Source organism: Anser cygnoides, chromosome 5 (genome assembly GCF_040182565.1).
Source record: "Anser cygnoides isolate HZ-2024a breed goose chromosome 5, Taihu_goose_T2T_genome, whole genome shotgun sequence".
NCBI lineage: Eukaryota > Metazoa > Chordata > Aves > Anseriformes > Anatidae > Anser > Anser cygnoides.
In genome coordinates this window covers 57,715,188-57,736,342 of record NC_089877.1, presented here as the reverse complement: position 1 = coordinate 57,736,342, position 21,155 = coordinate 57,715,188, and the positions used below count along the sequence as shown (strand labels likewise).

The 21,155-nt window shown below is 44.4% G+C and overlaps 1 protein-coding gene across 2 annotated transcripts in view; it reads left to right on the top strand.

The window, feature by feature from the left end:
• The first annotated feature begins 373 nt into the window (after positions 1–373).
• Positions 374–21,155, top strand: part of AKT1 (AKT serine/threonine kinase 1) — a 72,579-nt gene continuing 51,797 nt past the window's right edge. Inside the window, exons 1-2 of one of the 2 annotated variants that reach the window (XM_066998424.1) lie at positions 374–664; positions 7,028–7,202. In XM_066998424.1, the coding sequence (XP_066854525.1) occupies positions 7,157–7,202 (46 nt within the window). In that variant the 5' untranslated portion in view covers positions 374–664; positions 7,028–7,156. Of the gene's footprint in view, positions 665–4,255; positions 4,392–7,027; positions 7,203–21,155 lie in introns of those variants that run through there. The other variant, XM_013183025.3, reaches the window with a different exon arrangement.

Here is a 21,155-nt window from a genome sequence, read left to right as displayed (position 1 = left end):
CCCGGTGCTGCGGTGCTGAGGTGACACAGAATTGTCGAGGTTGGAGGGGACCCTGAGGCGATCCTGTCCGACCCCCCCCCGCTCGGGCAGGGTGACATCCATGTCACACAGCACCCTCTTCCCCACAGGCCGAGGTGCCACGAGGCCGCCGGGCCTCTCCCCACGGCTCCCTCGGCAGCCTTGCATTTTGGGGCTAATTATCAGCATTTCGGGAAGCCCGGCCGCCGGGCGAGGATTACGGACGGGGAAGGGGGGGGGGGGCAAGGAGGCGGCAGCGCGGATACCCGCGGCTCCCTGAGGTGTGTGTGTGGGGGGGGAAGGCAGGCGAAAGGCAGGGCTGCTCCTCCCGGCCGGAGGCGGAGCGGCGGGGGAGGCAGGCGGGCAGGGAGGCCGGCAGGCAGCCGGAGCGGCTGTGCGAGCCCCGTGGGCCTGCGAGAGGGGGAGGAGGAGGAGGAGCCGCCGCCCCGCCGCCCGGGGATGGTGAGGAGGAGGAGGCGGCGGCTGCCGTGAGCCCGGTTAGGCCTTTAGAGCTCGGCACCCGCCGGAGAGCCCGCCCGGCCCGGCCGGCTGCCCCCTTTCCCTCCCCCCTTTTCCCTTCCCCTCCCCGGCTCCCTTCCCCGGCCGCCGCCGCCCTCCCATCACCTCCTCCCCGGGCTCCAGCCATGTAAGTGCCCCGCTCCCCCGGGTGGGAAGGGCTGGGGGGGGGGGGGGGGGGGAAGGAAGCGCCGGGGCCTGCTCCGCCGAGCCGAGCCGAGCCGAGCCGTGCGGGGCCGGGCAGGGGAGGTGGGTGTCGGGGTGAGGCTGGGGGGGCGCCCCCCGTTGTCCCCCGGCTCCCCCGCCTTAGGCCGCGGGGGCGGGCTGGGGGCTGCCGCCGCCCCTCCGCCGCCCAGCCCCGGGGCCGCCGAGCTGGGGGGGGGGGGGGGGGGTGGGGTGAGGTTTTTTTGGGGGGAGGTTTTAGGGGGGGCTGCGGCCCGGCCAGGGTCGGTGGAGCCGGCCTGGGGGGGGGCTCGGGGCGAGCAGGAAGCTGCTGGCTTCCCCCAGGGGGCGGTGGGTGGAAGCGTGGCGGGGTGGGGGGCTCCCAGCGGGCTCCCCCCCCCCCCCCCCCGCACAGCGCCGCCGGGGGTCGGGACCTGCCCGAGCATCCCTGGAGGGAAATGGTGGGGGGGGGGGGGGGGGGGGGGGGGGGGGGAGAGGGGAAATGCGGGGGGCACGGGTTATTTCTGAAAGTGTGGCAAATAAAGTAGCCGAGAGCTCCTCCGCCCCCTTCCCCTCCGTCTCCCCCCCCGCCCCCGTTTTCTGCCCTTATCTTTTGTGGCAGCCCCGCGCCGCTTTGCAGACCACCGAGTGTTTGCACGCGGGGGGGTGGTGCCCCCCACCCGTGTCTGCAGGTCCTCGGGCAGCCTTTCTGCAGCCGATTTCCCCCCCCCCCCCCCCTTTTTCTATTTGCAGACCTGTAGGGTGCTGTCTGCAGGTGCCCCCTCGCCCCATCCTGCTCCCCCTTCCCCCCCAAAGGTGAAATTCTGCAGTTGCTGAGATGTTCCTGGAGACTTCTAGGACTTTTACTTCTCTTTCTTTGCAGAACACGCAGTTCTAATAGAGTACATGAGCACGCTGAGACTTCTTACATGTTTTACGGTGTGATACTGATGCTAGTGCAGATTACACCGTATTGGGGTTCCCCCCCAGCCCCTTAAGCCCTTTGGAAAGTATTTAACTATTTTTCTTTCCGCTTTGTTTTCCTACCATCCCGAACAGATAAGAAGCAAATCCGTGATTTGCTCTTGTTTGTTTTATTTATTTGTTTTGTTTGTGCCAGGGGAGGGATGTACATTTCAAAATACAGTTATAAAGGGGAGTTACTAACACTTAATTCAGGAGAATATTTGTTTACAGGTAAATAAATTTGACATACTTCATGACTAGTAATTATTTTTTTGTAGTAGCTAATTTCCTGATGACAGCCACAACGTTTGTCTGAGTTAATAGATTTAAAGACGCTGTGGAACTACCTTTGATTTTTTTAAATAGGAGGGTTTTCATCGTGTATGACGTTTATAGAGCTGGTTTTGGTGCCCAGCAGTGATAAATCAAATGGAAGAATTGATCCAGTGGCCGCAAGTAACCTGTAGCTCCAGCACTGGGGTTTGGTGGCTTGTAAAAATGACCCATAAGTGATTACATTAAGGGTTCAAATAGGTTCGAAACTGTCTTGGTTTGGGGAGCTGAACAAAACTTCTGTTATAAAGACTTTAAAATGGAATTTGATTAAATGCATCTTAAGTTGGTGCAGAAGTTCTGAGCAGCACAGTTCTTAAATTATTTGAGTGTAAACTGTAAAAGGACTTGTTCTTGCTTTGGAACATAAAGAGGATTTTGTCTCTGTCTTTGACAGAGAGAGTATGAAGAGGTTTCTTTTCTGCCATCGCTTGGTTTTGAAATACGCAGCTTCGTTTGTCCTATCAAACCGTAGTTGTGGTTGCAGCTTGGGCAGCTGAGTGTCGTAACTCCGGCCCCTCACCTGAACAAAATTAACCTCCTGACTATTGATTAGTAAAGACAAATTACAGCTTTGTGTGCCTAGATTACGCTGACAGATTGAAAGAAAAGTGGAAGTGACTTTAGAGATTTTTATTTTCTTCTCCAGTTACCATTTTTTCTACTGCTCTTAGCATCAGAGGAGCATTTCCAAGCCTAGCGATAAGCAGCACAAGCAGTCACGAAATACCTGTTTGGATGCGGCGTTGTTCTAAGATGGGCTAGGAGCAAACACTGGTGACCACGCCTAACTCAAGGCCCTCAGTGCAATTTTGTAAAGTAAGCTAAGATGCTGGAACTGCTTGGTCCTGGGCTTTCTTGAAAGCTGCCTGCCCAGATTTGGTAACTGGGTCATGGTGCGAAGCTGCTGTGAGTTCAGAGGGCCTGGGGTGCGCTGGAAGCAGCGCTGCTCCTGCGAAACACCGAAGGTAGGATTTGCATAATGCAGGAGATGTACTTCACCGGTCAAAGCCTGGTGGGGATACCTCTCTGCACGCTCTACTTAAAATGTTGGCTGGAGCCCAACTTCGTTGTGTGCCTGTGCAGTTTAGATGCAGTTGGCTGTGAGCTCAAAATGAGATGTGAAAGAGCGCAGGTTACTCTGATATCACATGTCATGGGCCCAAACACACACGTCTCTGCTCCCCTGCAGTTCTTATATGACCTGTCTACTCTTGTGACCGTGTCCTGTGGCCGAGGCAGGCAAACAGGCAGCTGGATCCTTCTTTGAGCCATCCTGCTGTGGTCCTGATCTGGGCTGATGGGCACAGCCAGCTTGCCAGCTGATCTGGACAGGATCTGGTTGGATCTGGTGGATCTGGTCCTCCTTCGAGCGAGGCTTTCTCTCCTTCACAGAGATGAAGTAATTACCAGAGATGCTCCTGCATCCCCTAAGCTTAAGTTTCAGCGTTATGGAAGAATTCATTTTCTTCCTGCTCTCCTTTAGGGTTTGGATAGAAAGGAATATAAAATTTCACCTTGGAAGGAGGGCGAGGAGGACAGATTCATCTCAGAGGGGTTTGGAGGCAGAAGGATGCAAACATAAGTAGAAGAGCCAAAAGAGAAGGAACTCTCCCAAATACGGAAAAAGATGGTTCAGCTCCACCTTCTGTTTGTTTGACCGACTCCTTAAAGCAGGTTTCACTGCTGCAGTGCACAGGGAAGTGAGTTATCTCATTATTTGTGGAGAAGTTAATAGCCTCTAAGGAGTTAATGCGTGCATAAAATCAGCGCACACCGTGATAGGGTGTTGATGTCACGCTATTCGTGATTTACTGCGCTTCACCCGTGTGAGAAATATTTTGGAGTTGAAAAAGGTATTACAGAAATGCCTGTTGAAAATAAGCAAACTGAACGCTAAAAGACGGAGTTGTTTAGCTTTTGACAGCATTCAGTCATGTGCAGACACAGGCTGGAGCAGCCAGGTCATACTTACCTCAGATGCCCTCTGCTCACTGGGAACCATTCCTAGATGGCCATAAATGAGGTCTGTAATCACTTCTTTTTTTTTTTTTTTTTCCTCTAAGGATTTTATGCAAATGGAACTTTCTCTGGTTTACACATCTTCAGAAATACACTGACCTGTAGTTAACTTGCTATTCTCTTCCAAGAAATTACTCTATTACTTGCTATCACTCTGTTCGATAGTCTTTTATTTAAATACATATATTAAGCCCAATTTGGACGTGTTTTTTGAAGTATACCAGATAGAGTGGGTTTGCTGCTGTTGGAGCTGCATCTACGGACATCTTATTGCACGGTGAGAAGGGATTCCCAGCTCTTCACACTGAAGAAAAACCAAGTTCCCCCTAATAAATTCAGTGCACTGAAGGAGCGAGGTGGAGCCCACGCTTCAGGTTGGTGGTAGGGGATGTTTAGTGGTTTTTTTTCCCCCTTCGTTGTGCCATGCTACCTGATGTTCTGTGCATGGCTCCTTTATAATATCCTCTGCCCTGTTCAAGCTCCTCTTTCCCCTCGAAGGAGATGGGCAGGTGGACACATCCCTGAGGGCAGGGCTACGGTAGCAGTTGGGGGATGGATGCTTCTTGTATAGAAACTGTAGGCAGAGGGCAGCCCAAATTTTTTGGATGCCACAGGAACCAGAACAAATAGTTCTTCTGAACTCTGGGTTTCTTTGCTGATCTGCTTTTTTGGGCTGCATAGTCACTCTGATTCAGTCTGAGGTGACGATTTAGGCCGTGAGGAGCAGGAGGTTGCCGGGTGGTAATCTTGGCAAGCGTTAACGCAGACAAACCTGGAATAAGTTAGCTGGAGGTTCCTGAGTTCCGTGCCCTCGCACCTTTTTCTGTTTTAAATAATAGGACTGTGCTTTCTACAGACTAGTTTGGCTCATAACTTTTTTAAAGTACGGTTGTTGAAAAGGATGTTGTCGGCTCAATGCAGTTGAGTTGCTGAATTCAAGGCGCGGAGGCAGGTTACGCCGTCCCCGTTTTCTGTTACGGACCATGTTCGATGCGTTAACTTTCACACCTTGGTGTTGCGTTTCCATACCTAAGCTGTGATAATCTCGGGGGTTTTGCTCAACACTTTGCAAATTGCTGGGTGCTTCTGTGAAGCCCTGAAGTAAGGTCTCGTCTCCTGTTGACATCAACAAGTCAGTTCAGCTAGCGTGACTGTTGTGCATGTGTTTTTGAAAGGAGGGCGAAAGCCTGCCATGTTCGTCAAGTTTCGTATCTTAATTGCTCTGGATCCGAAGGAATTTGTTGTGGACAACTGGTAGCAGTGGGTTGCTGGTCTCTATTCCGCAGCATATGGTCCTTGCATATTTATTTGGGAAATTGAGGGATTCTTACAAGTCTCTTGTCCCAGTGTCATTTTTTTGTGTGTTTTCCCTCCCTCAGGCAAACGTCTTATCTGTTTCTCGGAGTGATAATTACAAGCAGAAAGACATGGCAGATCCATAATTTGGAAAAAAAATATAATCTTTTTTATTATTTCCCCTGAAAATAAACTGTTACTGGAAGAGCTAAGGACTAGTGACAAACAGTGGAAGTTCACAGGCAAAATATTGGTTCTCTTGCATCTTCTCCTAGTGAATTTCGGCTTGCAGCGATGGTTCGGATTGGATTCCCCGGCTTTGCAGAGTGTTTTACCACTCTGGCAATGAAAGGCGCAGCCCCTCTGTCCCTGCTGGTGTTTGGGTTCTGGGTTGGACTCGTTTTGACCACCTGCTTCTTCCACCCAGGGCTGTGTCTTAGTGAGTTATGCGGAATTAGTTGCTTTTTAATCTAGTTTCTGATGGATATCACCTGCGTGCTCACCGGTAATTGACGCACGCCTGCCAAATGCAAGCAGAGCTGGTACATATTTGTTAGGTGGGGATGTGAGGTCTCCAAATTGGGAGAGAGACGCCGGTAACAGCCAGGTCTTCGGTGGCATGTTCCAAACGCTGCTAGGTTCTGCTGTATTAAGCTCCTTAATTACTGCTGAGAACGTGTCACCAATTATAGTTCTGATCGCGTAACTAATACCAAGCTGGATGGAGGTACGGACGCTTCTGAGAGCACAGAAGTCGTTAAAGGAAAACAAACAGAGAACATTTGTACCGCAAGCAGGAAAATAATCAGATTCAATTTAGAAAAATAATAAAAGCTGATGCATCTGGGAAGAGATTGCTTTCAGTGAGGGAGGGAGATGTGGAGAACATTTCTGTGGTAGCCGGCCATGAGGTAGATGTGTTTTCAATAAGATGCAGCAATTTTGAGCTATTTAGGTAGGGACTTCATCTCGTAAGGTGGACTGGTAAAAATCCTAAGTCGTGCTTAGGTGTATTTCATTGCAGGAAAGACAGCAGCAAACTGCAGCGAGTTCAGAGAAGGGTGATAAAATTGATCACGGTGCTTATAAGGGCTGATTTAGGATAGCAGAGAGGTACGTGAGCTTATCTGAGGTTCTTTGTATAAGTCTAAGAGAGGTAGGAGTCATAAATATCAAAGATAGAGAAGACAATTTGGAGGAAAGTCATGGAGATTTGAGTGGGAGAACAGGATGACACCGAAGCTAGGAAAACGTGAAGCAAAGTGTTGGGAATTTTTACTCTCAGGGCTTTATCTCTAAGATGCACTGTGTGTTAGTTGATAGACTGGCATACAGCAGGCTGTAAGGAAACCTTCCAGAAGAAGTTCTGGAAGTCTTCTTGCCAGGAAATACAACAAGACTTTGCTAAATCTCAGAATTTTGATTGTCGAGGGGAGCTTGATGTTGTTGGAGAGCTGGGAGATGTCTTCTGGGCAGAGTCTTGCAGCCGCCTCTGCTCTAGACAGTGTGGAGAAGCAGGGCTCTAGCAGGCACTTGTTCCAGCACCTCCACCCGTGGAGACAGCAATATCTTTGTGAAGAGCAAAGCCCTCATTTAGGATTTGTAATTAAAATAATAAAAACAAACCAGCAATGAAAGCTACTCCCTGTTGTATCCCCGATTTACCATGTGATATACTTCAAATGACGGTGGACTCTTCTTTTGATCCTTTTAGAAGTAGCCGAGAAGGAGAAAAACGGCAAACCCAACAAGAGCCCCTTTGTGGACGCTTCTGCTGGAGCTCAGAAATTTCAACAGTGATCTTTTGGCGTAAGCTGATCTTCCGAGAGACATTCCTGCCATTATGAATGAAGTAGCAATAGTGAAGGAAGGGTGGCTTCACAAACGAGGTAAGTGTCTTTTCCTTCCAGGACGACAGGGTGTTGGATCGTGCACTAGACTGGCTTTCTCTCTGGGCACCACGTGCCCTTTAACAGGGTATCTTGAAATTGTCAGTTCTTGTTCTCCTGTCCACCCTAGTGGGAAACTGCATCTAAGGAGCGCGTGTGACTTTGTCAAGCTGAGAAAGCACGCGTTGCAAGGGGATTTCTTTGGGTTTGTGCATGTGTGAGTTTGCCAAAAACTGCACCAGCTCTTTGGTTTTAAAATGATTATGAAGATAGTAACTAAAGGACATGATGCTTAGAGTGGCAAATTATTTGTTTCAAATGAAGGGCTGTAGCTTTTCTTTTTGTCTTCATACGCCGATAGAAGGTGGAGTTGTCTTGAGGTGAATCTTCATTTGAACGGTGATCGATGCGCCTGGATTTTGCAAGCAATGATGTCCTCTTGCAGAGACCTGCTGGAGGACGTGGTGGTTGGTTTGTGTCTGAACCACTCGGTACCAGTGTCCTGGACATGCAGAATAGCCTCGAGTTTGTGCGCTCGGTGCGTTTCTGTTTTACCACTGATGAAATTTGATTTTTATCAAAAGTCTTCTCAACTGAGTGGTGAAACTGAAAAAACATAGTCACAAGTACAGTTAAGCTTTTTGCATCCTTAGATGTTTATGTACTTATTTTTATGCGGGGTGGGTGTAGGAGAGTGTTTGTTTTCAAGTACTGTGATGCTACTCCTCCAAGGCTCTTGGCTTACCTGGTTCTTTGTCCTCTACTATCATTTCTTGGAAAGGAGAGACCAGCGTTAGGTACTTTCCATAATACCGTCATTTTTTTGGACCAAAAGCAAAATCTGTATGCCCCAGCAGTAGGGAAGCTTGCGTGGTTCTGCAGACTCAGGATTTTTCTAGAGGGTTTGCAACAACATGCCTGAAGGTGCAAAGGTATAGTGTAATTATTTTTGGAAGAAACGGAAATACAGTATCATAACCTTGATAAAGGCTGATGGCTCATCTGCAACAATAAAGTTTATAATCCATGTTTTAAAAGAGTGGAAATACATACATTTAACAGCTGGATATACAGCTTAGTTGAGCAAATTGTCTGATGCTTGATGTAAAAACGCTTTGATAAAGTTTGTTGTTTTTTGTTGTTGTTCTGGTCTGTTTTACTTAGAAGTAGGTGCTCCTATCCACTCATTATTTTAAATAACTCTCTGGATAGTTTTGGTGTACCCAGGCTACTTTATTCTGATAACATACTTGTGGATTGCTGTGTTTGGTTAAATAGGAGAAAGTAACACAGAACCATGTTTCCATTCCCGTTCATGAATCTAGAAACTCTTAAATAAGCAATATATTTGTAGTTTTAAATGTTGTTTTTAGGCTGTGGGTTTTTTAATCTTCCTTTGTTACAATTATTTCTATACTTATCTCTAAGTTTTAAAAAAGATACTTTGAGGAACACTGTACAAAAATTTGAGGGAGAAACATTTTAGAAAGTATGAAAATGGAAGCGTAAAACCACGTAGGAGGATTCAGAGGCAGATGTGTCTGAAACTTCAAGACAGGCATATTTCAAACTTGTTTGTGTTTACACTTATGAACTTATTTTTCTTTGTTTCTAGTATTACAATAAAGCTACTGTCAAGTAAAGAGACCTGTGGAGGAGGTCTTAGTAAAAGATGCCCTGATCTGTTGATCTATTTTTTTTCTATTTTAAATTACCTTACAGAAACAGATTATTATCTCTGATGGTTTGCTGATAGCAGTATGATGAGATTATCTGCTGAACACATTTCCATTTCCAAAACGTTACTCTGCATGTTCTGCATATATTTGAGATTGCAAATTTGTGCCTCAACTATTAAACATACCTCGGCGTTTTTTCGATGCCAGTTCCCCGATGCCTTTTTCCCTTCTTGGTAGGTGCAGTGACACCTACTTAATTCCGCTTTATTGATGTTGCAGCTGTTGATTTGGTATTGTCCGTGTGAGGAGGGTTTTGGAAAACAGCGCTGTATCTCCTCGGTGTGCTCTGCGCGCCAGCTCCGTTACTCTCTCAGTTGTTCTGCTTTATGTTCTGTTGAGAAATTCAGTTCTTTAGGCTTGTGGGAGTGTGGAGGAGGAACTGATCCACTGTGTGTGTGTGTGTTTTTGTAAATGATTTTTTTTTTTTTTTAATCATCGACATTTATTGTCAGACCCTATCAGTTTGCTAGCTCTGCAAGATCAAGTGCTACAACCACAGGATGTTTCCAAAACTGATGTCAGATACTGCGAGCGTCTGAAGTTAGGGCATAAACAGTAATTACTGCAGGGAGGGACTTCTAAAGGAGGATTTTCGATATAGGAAATGTATATTGTTTGTCTTTGGGGTAATTCATAAAACTGAAGGTTGGACTGCTTGTGGTCTTCAAACATCCTAGGGCTTTCCACATGCAGATACGTTCAGTAGCGACTGGCCAAAATCCAGTTTGGGCAATTACATTCCCCCTACCCCAAATTTCCCCCGTAGCTTCAGTTGGATATGGTACCTTTTAGTTCACGTCCTAAACAGTTGAACAGCATGGCTGTGTGCAGTCGAACAGTTGCTCCATCTAGCCCCAGCAGCGGCTTAATTTTGGTGGTTTTAATGATTTGTGTATGTATAAAGCAGCCTGCAAAGTGCTCTGGAGCCCTTCTGGATGGCAGGTGTATATAAGCATAAAGCCATCATTATCAGGAGCAGGTGTTTTGGCCTGGCAGGGAAATAGCAGGGCTTTCGAGAATTCTGGAGTTGTTTTCTTCTGTCAGCTTGCTTTACGTTTCTGTTTTTGTTTCCAGGATTAAAAATACAAATGGAGAAACGAAATTAAACATCTCTGCCTGGCCGAGAGCTCTTGGCAGTTCTGTAAGTCGGTCGCATGAAGGAAGTCCCACTTCCAGTAGCACAGATGTTTGTTTGTGTGGAGGCTGGAGTCATCTCCGCGACACGTCTAACCTCAACCGGGCAGAAATATAAGAATTCATGAATGAACTTTTTTTTTTCTTTTCCCACTTGGCAGCGCTTGATGCTGTTACTCCAGTCGCAGTGAGGCGAGGGACTCTTGCAAGACAAAAACGGTAGTTAAAATACTAACCACTTCTGCCTAGCTGTGTAGCTGAGTGTTCGAACATGGACACACATGGAGAATGTGGAGGGAAGAAACTCAGATTCGGGGTGGTGCAGTGTGTGTGTGCATTCGGCACACGTAGTCCTCAGTGGTGTTGTGTCAGAGGATTGCTTAGTGGGGAAGTACGGGGGAAATGGGTAGTGCCAGAGGTGCTGTAATTGGGATTGAAGACGAGGGAGGAAGGAGGAGAATTATCTGCCCAAGTTGCTGCTTGTTGAAATTCTGAGATGACTGGGTTTCTGGATGTGTGTAATGAGTATCCTTACTTCTGATCGTGTGTTGCGGAGCTTTTTAGATGAAAGAGAAATGCCAGAGTGTATTTTATTTACTTTACTGTTTCATTCTTAAAGATCTCATTGGATTTCTCACGTCTTTCTGCTCTGCTCCCTGCTTATAAAAGTCCTTCTATTGTCTTCAGTCTTCATCCTGTTTTTTTTTTTTTTGAAGCCTTTTCTGCAAGGCTAACAAAGAGTGGGATTGTGCGTTTCGATACTCTGTCATCTCTGTCTTTCCTCCTATGTCCGGTTTTCCTATTAGGGCATAAACTCTGATGGAAAGAGGAGGCTTGGAGAGAGAGGGAGGGACGGAAGGAGGGGGAGGGAAAAATGTACACTGACATTTGAAAAAGGAAATAGAAATCTAAGTTTCTCACTCTGAGGCAGTTACAAGCAACAGGAGAAACCTGTGTACTCATCCGTTGATATCTGGCAGCAAATGTGGAGCTACTTTTTAATTTTTCTTGGTTTTAAATGGCCTATGAGTATAGCACAGTAATTTTAACCATGAAAACCATAACATGTCCTCCAAATATCAATTTCTATGGACTTCAGACTGATAAAACTGTTTGGCTAGCTTAGAGTTTGGCTGCCAAGTTGATCAAAATTACTACAGGTCCTTAAATGAGAAATTAATACAAAAGATACTTACTCCACTGCTGGAAATACTACTAAAGTTGTTAAAGAATTATTTCGGTAATGCAATGGAGTGACAGGGATGTTCTAATAAATAACCACTAGTCCTTGGTGGCTTGTCTTCCTACAGCTTCATTGCACGAAATGAATGCAGGGTCAGTATTTTATATAAAATACCAACCAAGCAACCGATTGGTGCTCTTTTAACTTTCTCTAGGAGAGTAACACAGACTGTGAACTTTAGTTTTGTTATTTTGAGCACAGGTTCAGAGTTTTAGTATCCTTTTAGTATGAATCAAAAGGGGATCTCAAGATGTATGACCAGAAGTTAACTTTTTGGGTCTCCTGTGTTGCTGTTTTCCTTCACCTCTTCTTTCTTCTCTCTTTTCTGTTCTCACCATGTTCCCTACCTCTTTTTGTATGTATGTATGTGTGTTTGTTTTATTTCGGGCTGTTTTCTGTGTGTTTTTTACCTTGGCTTTTGTCTGTCTGTGGGACGTAGCAGTGCACTTTCTCGATGACCTGTGTAACCAGAACCTTCGAGGTTCAGTGTAGTTCAAGCATCGGCTGGCTTTCACGGTATTTCAAAGGAGAGGCTGTGGCATTTGCTACAAAGGATCCTAAGACACATCTGAACTCAGAAGATGCCAGCTAGAGAGGGCGCAGCTGCTTCAGAGGAAAAACTGGGGGTAAAAGGAAAGGTAAGAAACAAGACAGGGGCTGAACAAGGAGCGGAGGGGGGAAGTTTGTAACAGGGGAAAGAAGCTGTTGTTACTTCCAGAGCTGAAGGTTCGGGTGCGTAGGGAAATCTTTTGCTGCTCTTATTGAAAACAAAAGATAAGCTGTGTCAGTTTGTGGTTTTTCTTGTGTGTCTCTTTTTCAACACAAGGGGCTATGGTTTTGCAATGCTAGTTCTCAGTTGCTTTCATTTTGCTAGCCCTGTTCTGGGAAAAGGGGACTGGGGAGGAACCAGGAAATCGTCAACCAATAAATCTGACCTTGGTGGTAGGCAAGATGCTAGAGACATTAAGAAAGGATGAGATCACAAAACATCTGGAGAAATATGAGCTGATAATGGCTAGTCAGCTAGACTTTGGAGGGTAGACCTCATCTGACGGCATTATTTGTGGAGAGATCATAGGAAACAGACTGGGTACAGTGTACTGTAAGAAGTCTGCTGTGGACGACAGGGAAGTCAAAGGCTGGGAATTACCTGGTGCAGTGTAGTTGTACTGTACCACGTCTGTGAGCGGGGAGAGAGCTAGTGCAGCCTAGAAGTGGCTCATCGTCCTTCCCCTGAGCAGACTGCTTCAGGTTTTGTCCATTTCTTTTATTTTTCAGTGTCCTTTTTGAAACATCTTTCTGGCCAGAACTTTGTCATTTATGAAAACCCATTCTTTAAGTCACAGCTTCACATTTTTGAATGGCAAAGTCCAATGTTTTTTTTTTTTTTTCCAGTAAAAATGACTTTTTCCAGAATTTGTGTTCCAACATTTTCCTCCACCTTTCTTTTGGAACACACAGGTCTCTAGAGAAGAGTAAACTTCTTTAGAGAAGCCATGCTAGGTTAGATATTTTTCTCTGTGTTTGTAAACTGGAACTTAGATGCAAGTCTGAATGACAAAGAGGAACAACTCAGATGTAGATGGCCAGATTGCTGATGTCAGTTCTGGAAGTTTACTTTCATATTCTGTTTCATTGTATGTCAGAAACTAAACAAACTAGGTCTCAATTTTATCTCTAAAATTGGCGTAGTGTCATAAGTTTCTGCTACTACTTGTGACGAGATTTGGCAGTGAAGGATCTAGGACATTACAAGCATGGTTTAAAGCGAGCCTGGTAACACTTTATACAGTGGTTTACACAGAAACCGCCTGAGTTGTCTTTGATCCTCTCTCTTTCATGGTTCCTTTATTTTACAGGAGGAGGAAAATAAAAGTTAGGTCTGTGCAAAAAAAAAAAAAAAATCCACGTGTGGTTTTCTGTTGTTTTTTTTGGTTTGTTTTCTTTTTCCCTCAGTAGGCATATTGAGAAGTCATCAGGTTTGAACTTAGGAAGAAGCACTAATTGAGTGTGCTATTTTGAGGTAAGGAGAGCAGAGAGTAAAGCTGTGCTCATTGTTCTTGCAGGAGCGATTTTAAACAAGGGGCTGTGCTATGCCTTTTAAATTTGGTGCCTCGTCCTCCCGTCAGAATTTCTTCCCCTGCAGCCTGTGTGAACGCCAGAAGCTTCCTTCCCTTCCACAGTTCCCTGCTCGTGCTCCCCCGTGTACGCACCATCAGCTGCACTCCTTCCCTGAACTTCCTCTGCTTTAGCACCATCAGCCTTAGGCTTCACCACCTGAAAAGGCTGGCGAGGAGTTTGATGCTCTTAGACTCTTACATGACATGGTGACGTGTAGTGGGTCTCTCTTTATCCAGTTTGTGTTTCTGTAAAGGTCTCCTAGAAGCTGCTGGGGTAGTTGTTGGTCTCAGACTCACTCAAGGAATAAGGAAACAAACCTTAATATGTGCTGGGAAGAGAGGATTGCTTAACATTTGTGCATTTCATTTGAATGTGTTTTAAAAGATGGAGCATTGTTGTTCAAAAAAAACAAAACAAACCCTCTCAGCCTTGTGTTTTTTTCCCTTTCACATATCAAAGTAACTGATTTACTAAGAAAAGAAACAAGTTGAGCCTTATTGAAAAATCATCTCTCGAGGGGGGAAGACGGAGGGATTATTATTTTCAGATGTATTATGTTGCAGGTACAATGTGCATCTTAAAGGGGGAACAAAAACCAGGAAACTATATGAGGAAAGAGGAAGAAAAAGAATGGAGAAAGAATAGCACCATATTAGGTGTGAAGTAGCGTGCTTCTGTGAGAAATATTTATTGCAACTGAAAGGGGGAAATAACGAAGACCGAACTTGAGTGAAAACATGTTACGAGCTCTTAGATTATTCTCCCACCTCATCAAGTTGAGCCAAAAATGTGAAAAGATAGCTGGTCAAACACTGTTGTGAAATTTGTCAATTCATGCAAAAGTGCATGGTCGTATTTGAGGACAGGCGCGGTAAACAACCGTCACGCACTGCCGGCAGAAGAAGAGAGTTGTCAGTTACTGTTTCGCTGAGTCTCTGGGGTAAGTCAGGAGAGCTTTGAGGTGCTGTCCAAAGCCTGGGTCTTGGGTGAACTGCATGCCGAAATACAGCGTGAGCCAGCGGGCTGTGCGTGACTGCAGAGGTGCTGGGTGTCTCTTGAGTCTGCGCACACCACCTGAGCTGTCCATGGGGCTGTCACATCAGTGACATCGCATCTGTCTGTTCTGTTTGGCTTTAATAACCTACTCGTAATGAAGACCACGGAACGTACGTGCCAGGGAGCTGGGTTTTATGTAGGCCATGAGCCACAGCCTTCGCAGGAGGCGCTTGTCTTGAAGCCTGGAGCTTGCTCCCAAAACACGTGTTGATGTGCTGATAGAAATACCTGAGTCACGGGTGGCACTGGACTTCAGGTGCCAATGGGGGTCGTGGCTGCTAGCAGCAGTCGCTGCTAATTCACAAATTTTAGGTGCAGGCCTTATGTTGGTTCTGGTTTTATAAAATCAGTCCCTACCTGTAGACATCTCAAGATTTTGACAGTTTTGTCCCTTTCTGAAGTAGAGAAGTTTGGTAATTCTCATAATGTAGAGGAAAACTGGAAAACATAACCTGAGTAGCTTCTTAACAGTTTAGACTAAGGAGAAGAAAAAGGGCTGTTAAATTGCTTTCAAAGAAAAGTCTCAAAAATTATACGATTTAAAATAATTTATATGTTTATATTTTTTTGAATCCTTAGCTGCACATTGTACCCTGCTATTTCTGCAATTCTGTTAGAGGATGTGGGGTTCGAGAAATTTATCCTGATTATACTTCAGAAAGCTCGTGTTAAGAAAGAATAACTTTTACATTTGCTGCAAGAGGCTTGACATGTCTAATGGATAATAGACACATATAAATGAAACTCTATCTGAACTGCTTTTTTATCCATTAAACTCCAGTTAATTTAAATCTCGAGATAATAGAAAAAGAGAGACTTTTCTAAAATTTTTTCTGTGTGTTTTCCATATGAGTCCTTGTGTGTGCCATATCCTATCTGCCAGCATAACACCACGTGTTTGGAATGATGTAGTTACAGTGGTGTGCCAAATATTTACAGTAGGTAGGGTTTATGCCCTGAAATACACGGATGCGCGCTATTTTATATATTCTTGCCATTGTGCCTCAGTTGGGCTTCAACAATTGGAGCACTGGTAAAAAGTTAAACCCTTGCACAAAACTGTTGAGCAGCTCAAAATCCATTGTTAGGCCTCTTCACAGCTGCAGAGTGGGAATACTGGCTCATACTTGCTAGTTGCTTTTCAGGGACTTCCAGGCACAGATTGTCTGGATTGTTTTTTGTGTGCGTGTCATACACATCCCTGCTTCTGTCTGTGGTCTGCAAAGCTTCTATAAATAGCAGTCGGTTACCTAAATGAAAGTGTTTTCATTGTATTGATTTACTTTATTTTTTTTTTTTAACTTTCAACCATGCAATCTCCTTTATTAATTAGAAATTAAACTGGGAACACCACGAGAAGTGATCGCTTTTCAACTGAAGGCATTTATTTCTTAATTCAAGGGTTGACTAAAGGTATACTTGTAGCATTTTAGCTACATCATATGTTTATTATTCCACTGCAGGTTTATGCGTGGACCAGACTAGAATTCCGTTGTGATAATTTATGGCGACAGTGCTGGCTGTGGGGCTTGGAAGTAATTTTACAGGTGGAAATTGATTTCTGAACACAGGACACAAATTTCTTGCTGCAGTAAATTCAGTAATCAAGTCATTTCCTGATAAATGTTTTTTGTGTTGCTTTGGCAGTGTCTTGAGAAGACTGCTTTGGATTGGTAGGTGAAACACTGCTATCATCTTGCCTTTTTCTTTGATGTGTATATGTATATATTTTAATGAAACTGGACTTTTCAAGTGGTCTTCAGTAGAAAAATGGCGTCATTGCTTTAGTACTGCCTTTGGTACATTTCAGGCAGTGAAGGAGTAGGATAATAGTTGACTTTTTCAACCTGAAGTTTGCATTGTATTGGAGATTGTTGTAGTTCTAGGTTGATTTTTTCTGGTACAAGATATAGTTTTACTACATAACTGATTTATCTCCAGGTGTGGAAGCTGAGGTTGCCATGTTACTTGCATGATAGGAAAAGTATTTATCCTAAATGAGAATTAGGAAAAATGACTTTTTTCGTATGTGAAAATCGTTGAAAGCTTGCCAGCAGCAGCCTTCAGAGATACTGCCTATTGAAGGCTCTTGTGTCAGCTCAGTTATGTTGTTTCTGCTGAAGTTTAGCCTCTGAAGTCGAGGTATCTTGATCCAAGAGAAGGGGAGATAGTTAAATTACATCATCATGGAAGAATACCAGAATAGTTAGCTTTAAAGCCATTCAAGACTACATTGGCACCCCTTTGTTATACAGTGTAGCTGAAAACGAACAGCAGCAATAATGAACCAATCCATCTAAATCACAGCAGCTGAACAACTGACTGTTCTATCTCAAAATGCAAATGCGTCGTGCAGAATGGATTTAATTGTAAATGTTTGCTTAGTAGGGAATATGAGCCCTTTAGTTTGTGACAATAATCGTGAATACAAAGACCCACAGAATTTTAGGGTTTACGTAGCTTGTCCCCATTCTCATAACAATATTTCAAAGTCAATTTTTTTTTTAAATGTACCATTTGGCTTTTTTTCTAGCCGGTGAATAGAAGTCTAAATGCCCAATCACCGAGCAGCGTGTTGAAAACGGAAAGATAAATTTAGCTATATGTATTTAGATCAGGCAGGATTTTCTGTTGTATTTCTTTCACATCTATGTTAGGGCTCTTTAATAGCTTCAGATAATAAGAAGGAAAAGTGCTGACTTTTCAAAGCTTAGATTTGTTTTTACAATGCAGTAATGCCGAGTGTTATGGGGAGTCTTAGCATTCCCTTTCAGGTTCTGGTGAGGTGGCTCTCACACAATGAAAGGTTATACTGAGGAATTTCTGCTCCAGTTTCAAAAACAAAGCGAACAAACAAAAACCATAAACAACTCTGTGTGGAAATCTTCGTTCTTTGTTAAATTCTTGAAACCTGGCCGCTGATTGCAACTCCTGAGGTGGAATATCTGTCACTGATTTGAATTTTTAATTAAAATAAAATAGCATTGCAGTCCTTTGGGGAAAGGAAAAAGCTTACAGAGCTTTGCTAGTAAAGAGAGAGAAAGCAGAAATCTCTGCCTCCAGGCTGTTACGAGGTACGTTTCTGTGTAAGGGAAAACAGATATAACTTTGGAAACACACACATGTACACAAAAGTGCCCATGTTTATGCTTCTGTTGGCATTTTGTGTGTGCATGTGTTTAATACATTTCACATGTGGATCAGGCCTTCTGAAAAAGAGACAACAAAACCCCCCTGAAGAATAGGCCTTTGTGACACTGGAGAAGTTTACTGTGCCAAAGTTATGGTAAGAATTTGTAAATTTTGGCTGCCGGAGTGCTTCCTTCCCCTGCTATGTTTTTAATGTTGGAAACTTAAAAGTGTGGAATAGAGGGTGTTTTTTTTTTTCTTCTTCTTTTAACTGACAATGCAAACATTCATTTCACAAACTAACCCGCCTGTTCACATGACGCTGCTGGCTGTATATAAACACCCCGTTGATCTTGTTCCTCACAAGCCTTCTGCGGCCTTCCTGAGTCACACAGAAATGGTCGGCCGCTCTTCTCACCGCTGCGGACCGAGGCTCGATCTGCTCAGACTCAGTTTGCCAGATTCCTGTCCCTGAAAGAAATGTTTTCACTTGGAACAGGGCCCTCAGAGCCTGGATGTTTTGCCATGGCGCTCTCTCTCTCTGTGTTTAAAATACTTCGTTTCTGCTATCTTGGGAATTGTTTTGTTTTGCCTGTATTCTTTGGATAAAGCTGAACCTGTTGGAGAGAAGTTTTGTATTTCCTAGTCACAAAACCATCTTCCCCTTACATACGATGTCATTTCTTCATGTTGCTCTTGCACAGAAGGCTTTATTTTGTGAGGAGGCAAGGTGACTTGGGATCACAAAGCTCAGTATGGGGCTGCCCTGCCAGGCAGGCCTGCCCGGTGGCCCAAGGACTCGGTGACAAGCTGGGCAGCACAGCTGGCTTCACAGGGCTCTTCTGGAGTAACCAAGGGCAGAATACGAGTCCAAGGCTAGACTGTCATGGTGACAAAATATTTAGAAAACATTTTCTTGCTTGAAACAAAAGCTTGGATTGTGCAACGCGAAGTACTGTCCCAGTGTAATAAACGACTTTGTGTATTTTTAAAGGGTTCTGCCTGTTCCGTGGCCGCCAGCTCTTGCCACATTCGGCGTGCTCAGGTAAAACGAGGCCTTCTTCCTCAGGCCTTTTACAGGCTGGGGTGATTCTTCTCCTTTGCACAATGGGCTTGCAAAGACTTTAGCAGCCAAACCTGGCCTCGTATTTTGAACAATGTAAACGGTCCTGTTAAGGCAGGTGCAGTGGAGCTGCTGATTTTCCTCAGCCGTGGTGGCGCTGCTGCAGTCATGTAAAACTTGAGCCTTGCTTTTGGCCTGGACTCATCCCGAGTAAACTCGAGCACTAGACTTGGTAAGTGCTTTGTTTGGGTTAGAATGTCCTGTTCTTGCTGCAGTAGGAGTATTTTGTACTGTAGGTGTTTCATCCTTTCATAATAACTGCTATTACTTTTTTTTTTTAACGCCTCAGATTTTGAGATGTCCAAGCAATACAGATACCTACCCTCTGACTTGAAAGGAAGCGAGAGCTTTAAAGTGGCTGTAGACAGATGTACAGTGGCTGTAGTAGATTGTTCACCTGGAACAATATAATATGATTTTAAGACGGGCAAAATCTGTGAAAATCGGGTGAAGGCTGTTATCTAGGCAGTTCATCATAACTGCACCATTTGGAGTTCATGCATTTTTTCCCTGTCTAGTTTGTCTTCTGGGTAATATTGGTTGTAATTTCGTAGAAAAGTATGGTTTTACGTACATACCTGTATTGACTGCTCTGCTCAGAGCATCAGGTGGTCAAGTTTTTTTCTGAAATACTGACTTCTCTCAGCTCTACAGCAGCTATAACCAGACTGTCTGTGGATTTTTGATCTTCAGAGTAATTGATGTATTTAACACTGCTGTAGATGATGGATTATACCGTTATTCATGAAAATGGGAAACAAAAGCCAAACGTGGAGGTGGTGGTGGTGGGGAATATACTTTTCATTGGTTTGCATCGCCGTGCAACTTTGCATGCTTGGCGTGTAACTTGTCCCATTCAGAGGGCTGCTGCAGAGCTCAGTTCTCTTGGGCTGCTTCTCTGTTGCTATCTGCTAGTTCCTCTGTGGCATCGAGCTGCAAAAGCAGCTGTTTTTCCTTTTCATACCTATTTTTACTGCCTCTAATTTGCTATTAAGATGTTAACTTCTGCCTCCAGTTAGCCTAGCATGTCTCAATACTGTGACTACAACATGGGGGCAAGCAAACACTTCTGTGCTTTCTCTTCTGCTACCCTTTCACACTCGGGAAATGTTCCCTGTAAACATCTGCAGTACTGCTTTATTATCCTCTTTAAAAGCTCTCGTTTCTTGTGTTGCTTATAAAAGGCCTTGATGAACTTGCACTGCATGTGCACTGCGACTGCTCTTCACTGTGATGCCCAGTATCGGTCCCTTTTTTTTTTTTCCATTTTTCTCTCTGGCTTTCCATTGTCCCTGCCTTATGGCAGTAACGTCTGCAGAGCAGGGCCTATCTTATTGTTTTATTTTGACAGCAGCTGGTTCAGCTCCTGAAGTGTATGTGAAGTTGCAGTGTACTGCAGTAATACAAATTAGGCTATAGAAAGCTGTATGTAAAACACAGGGTGTGGGGAAGAGGTCAGATTTACTGTGATTATTTTTGAGTTTTTAAGGTGGTTTTTTTTTTTTTTAGCATTCTCTGAGTAACAGGTGACTAGCAGGAATGTGCAAAAATGAATATATGTGAAGTTTTCTTCCTGCTTTAAGGGAACGCTTCTCTGTAAGGCCAGAGGAAAGCTTTCTTCTCAGCAGCAGCTCCAGGCTACTAGGAGAGGGCTGCTTCAGTGCTTGTTGGCTTCTTGAAGAGGTTTGTTTACTCCCTTGGCTAGACTGGGTGTGATTATGGCAAAACCTCATGTTTCTGGAGACTCTTCGCTTTTAGGGCACCATTTTAGAAGTGGAATGACACTCAGCAGGATGTATGGTTGTAGACACACATTCGTACTTCAGAGGCAGTGCATACCTTTTTGACCATGTACTATTCTGTGCTGTTTCTCTCACGATTCATGTGGTAGAATAAAACATGGAGGAACACAGAATTCATTTCTCCTCTTTATGCCCACTACACACAGAGAATATTTATTGATACTCATTTTTCCTCTGACTCTTACAATCTTCAAACCAGTTACTGGAGTCAAGGAGATTAAAATGAGGGCGAACGGCCAAGAAGACTTGAGGTTTTGGTCCTCAAATTTGATTTGAAAGTTGGAGTTTGATAAAATTGCATTTGTTTCCCCTCCCCTTAAGTTTTTATAGTTCTCCTGAATTACCTACGTGTACTGTTGGTGTTAGGATCTCTTTTGTGGAGTTTTATATAGCCGTGCTTTGGGTAGAAGATTAGACAGACCACCTCTGATGGTTCCTTTCAACATGAAGTACTGTGATTTTTTTTTTGACCAGTTTGGCGTTGGGAATGTCTTGCAAAGCTGAGTCAGATTTTGAGGGAGAATAACAAACTTACTTGTAGATGAGAGCGGTTTGATTTTAGCTTTGAGATTCCTCGTGATGGCCAACAAACAGAAAATAAATAGT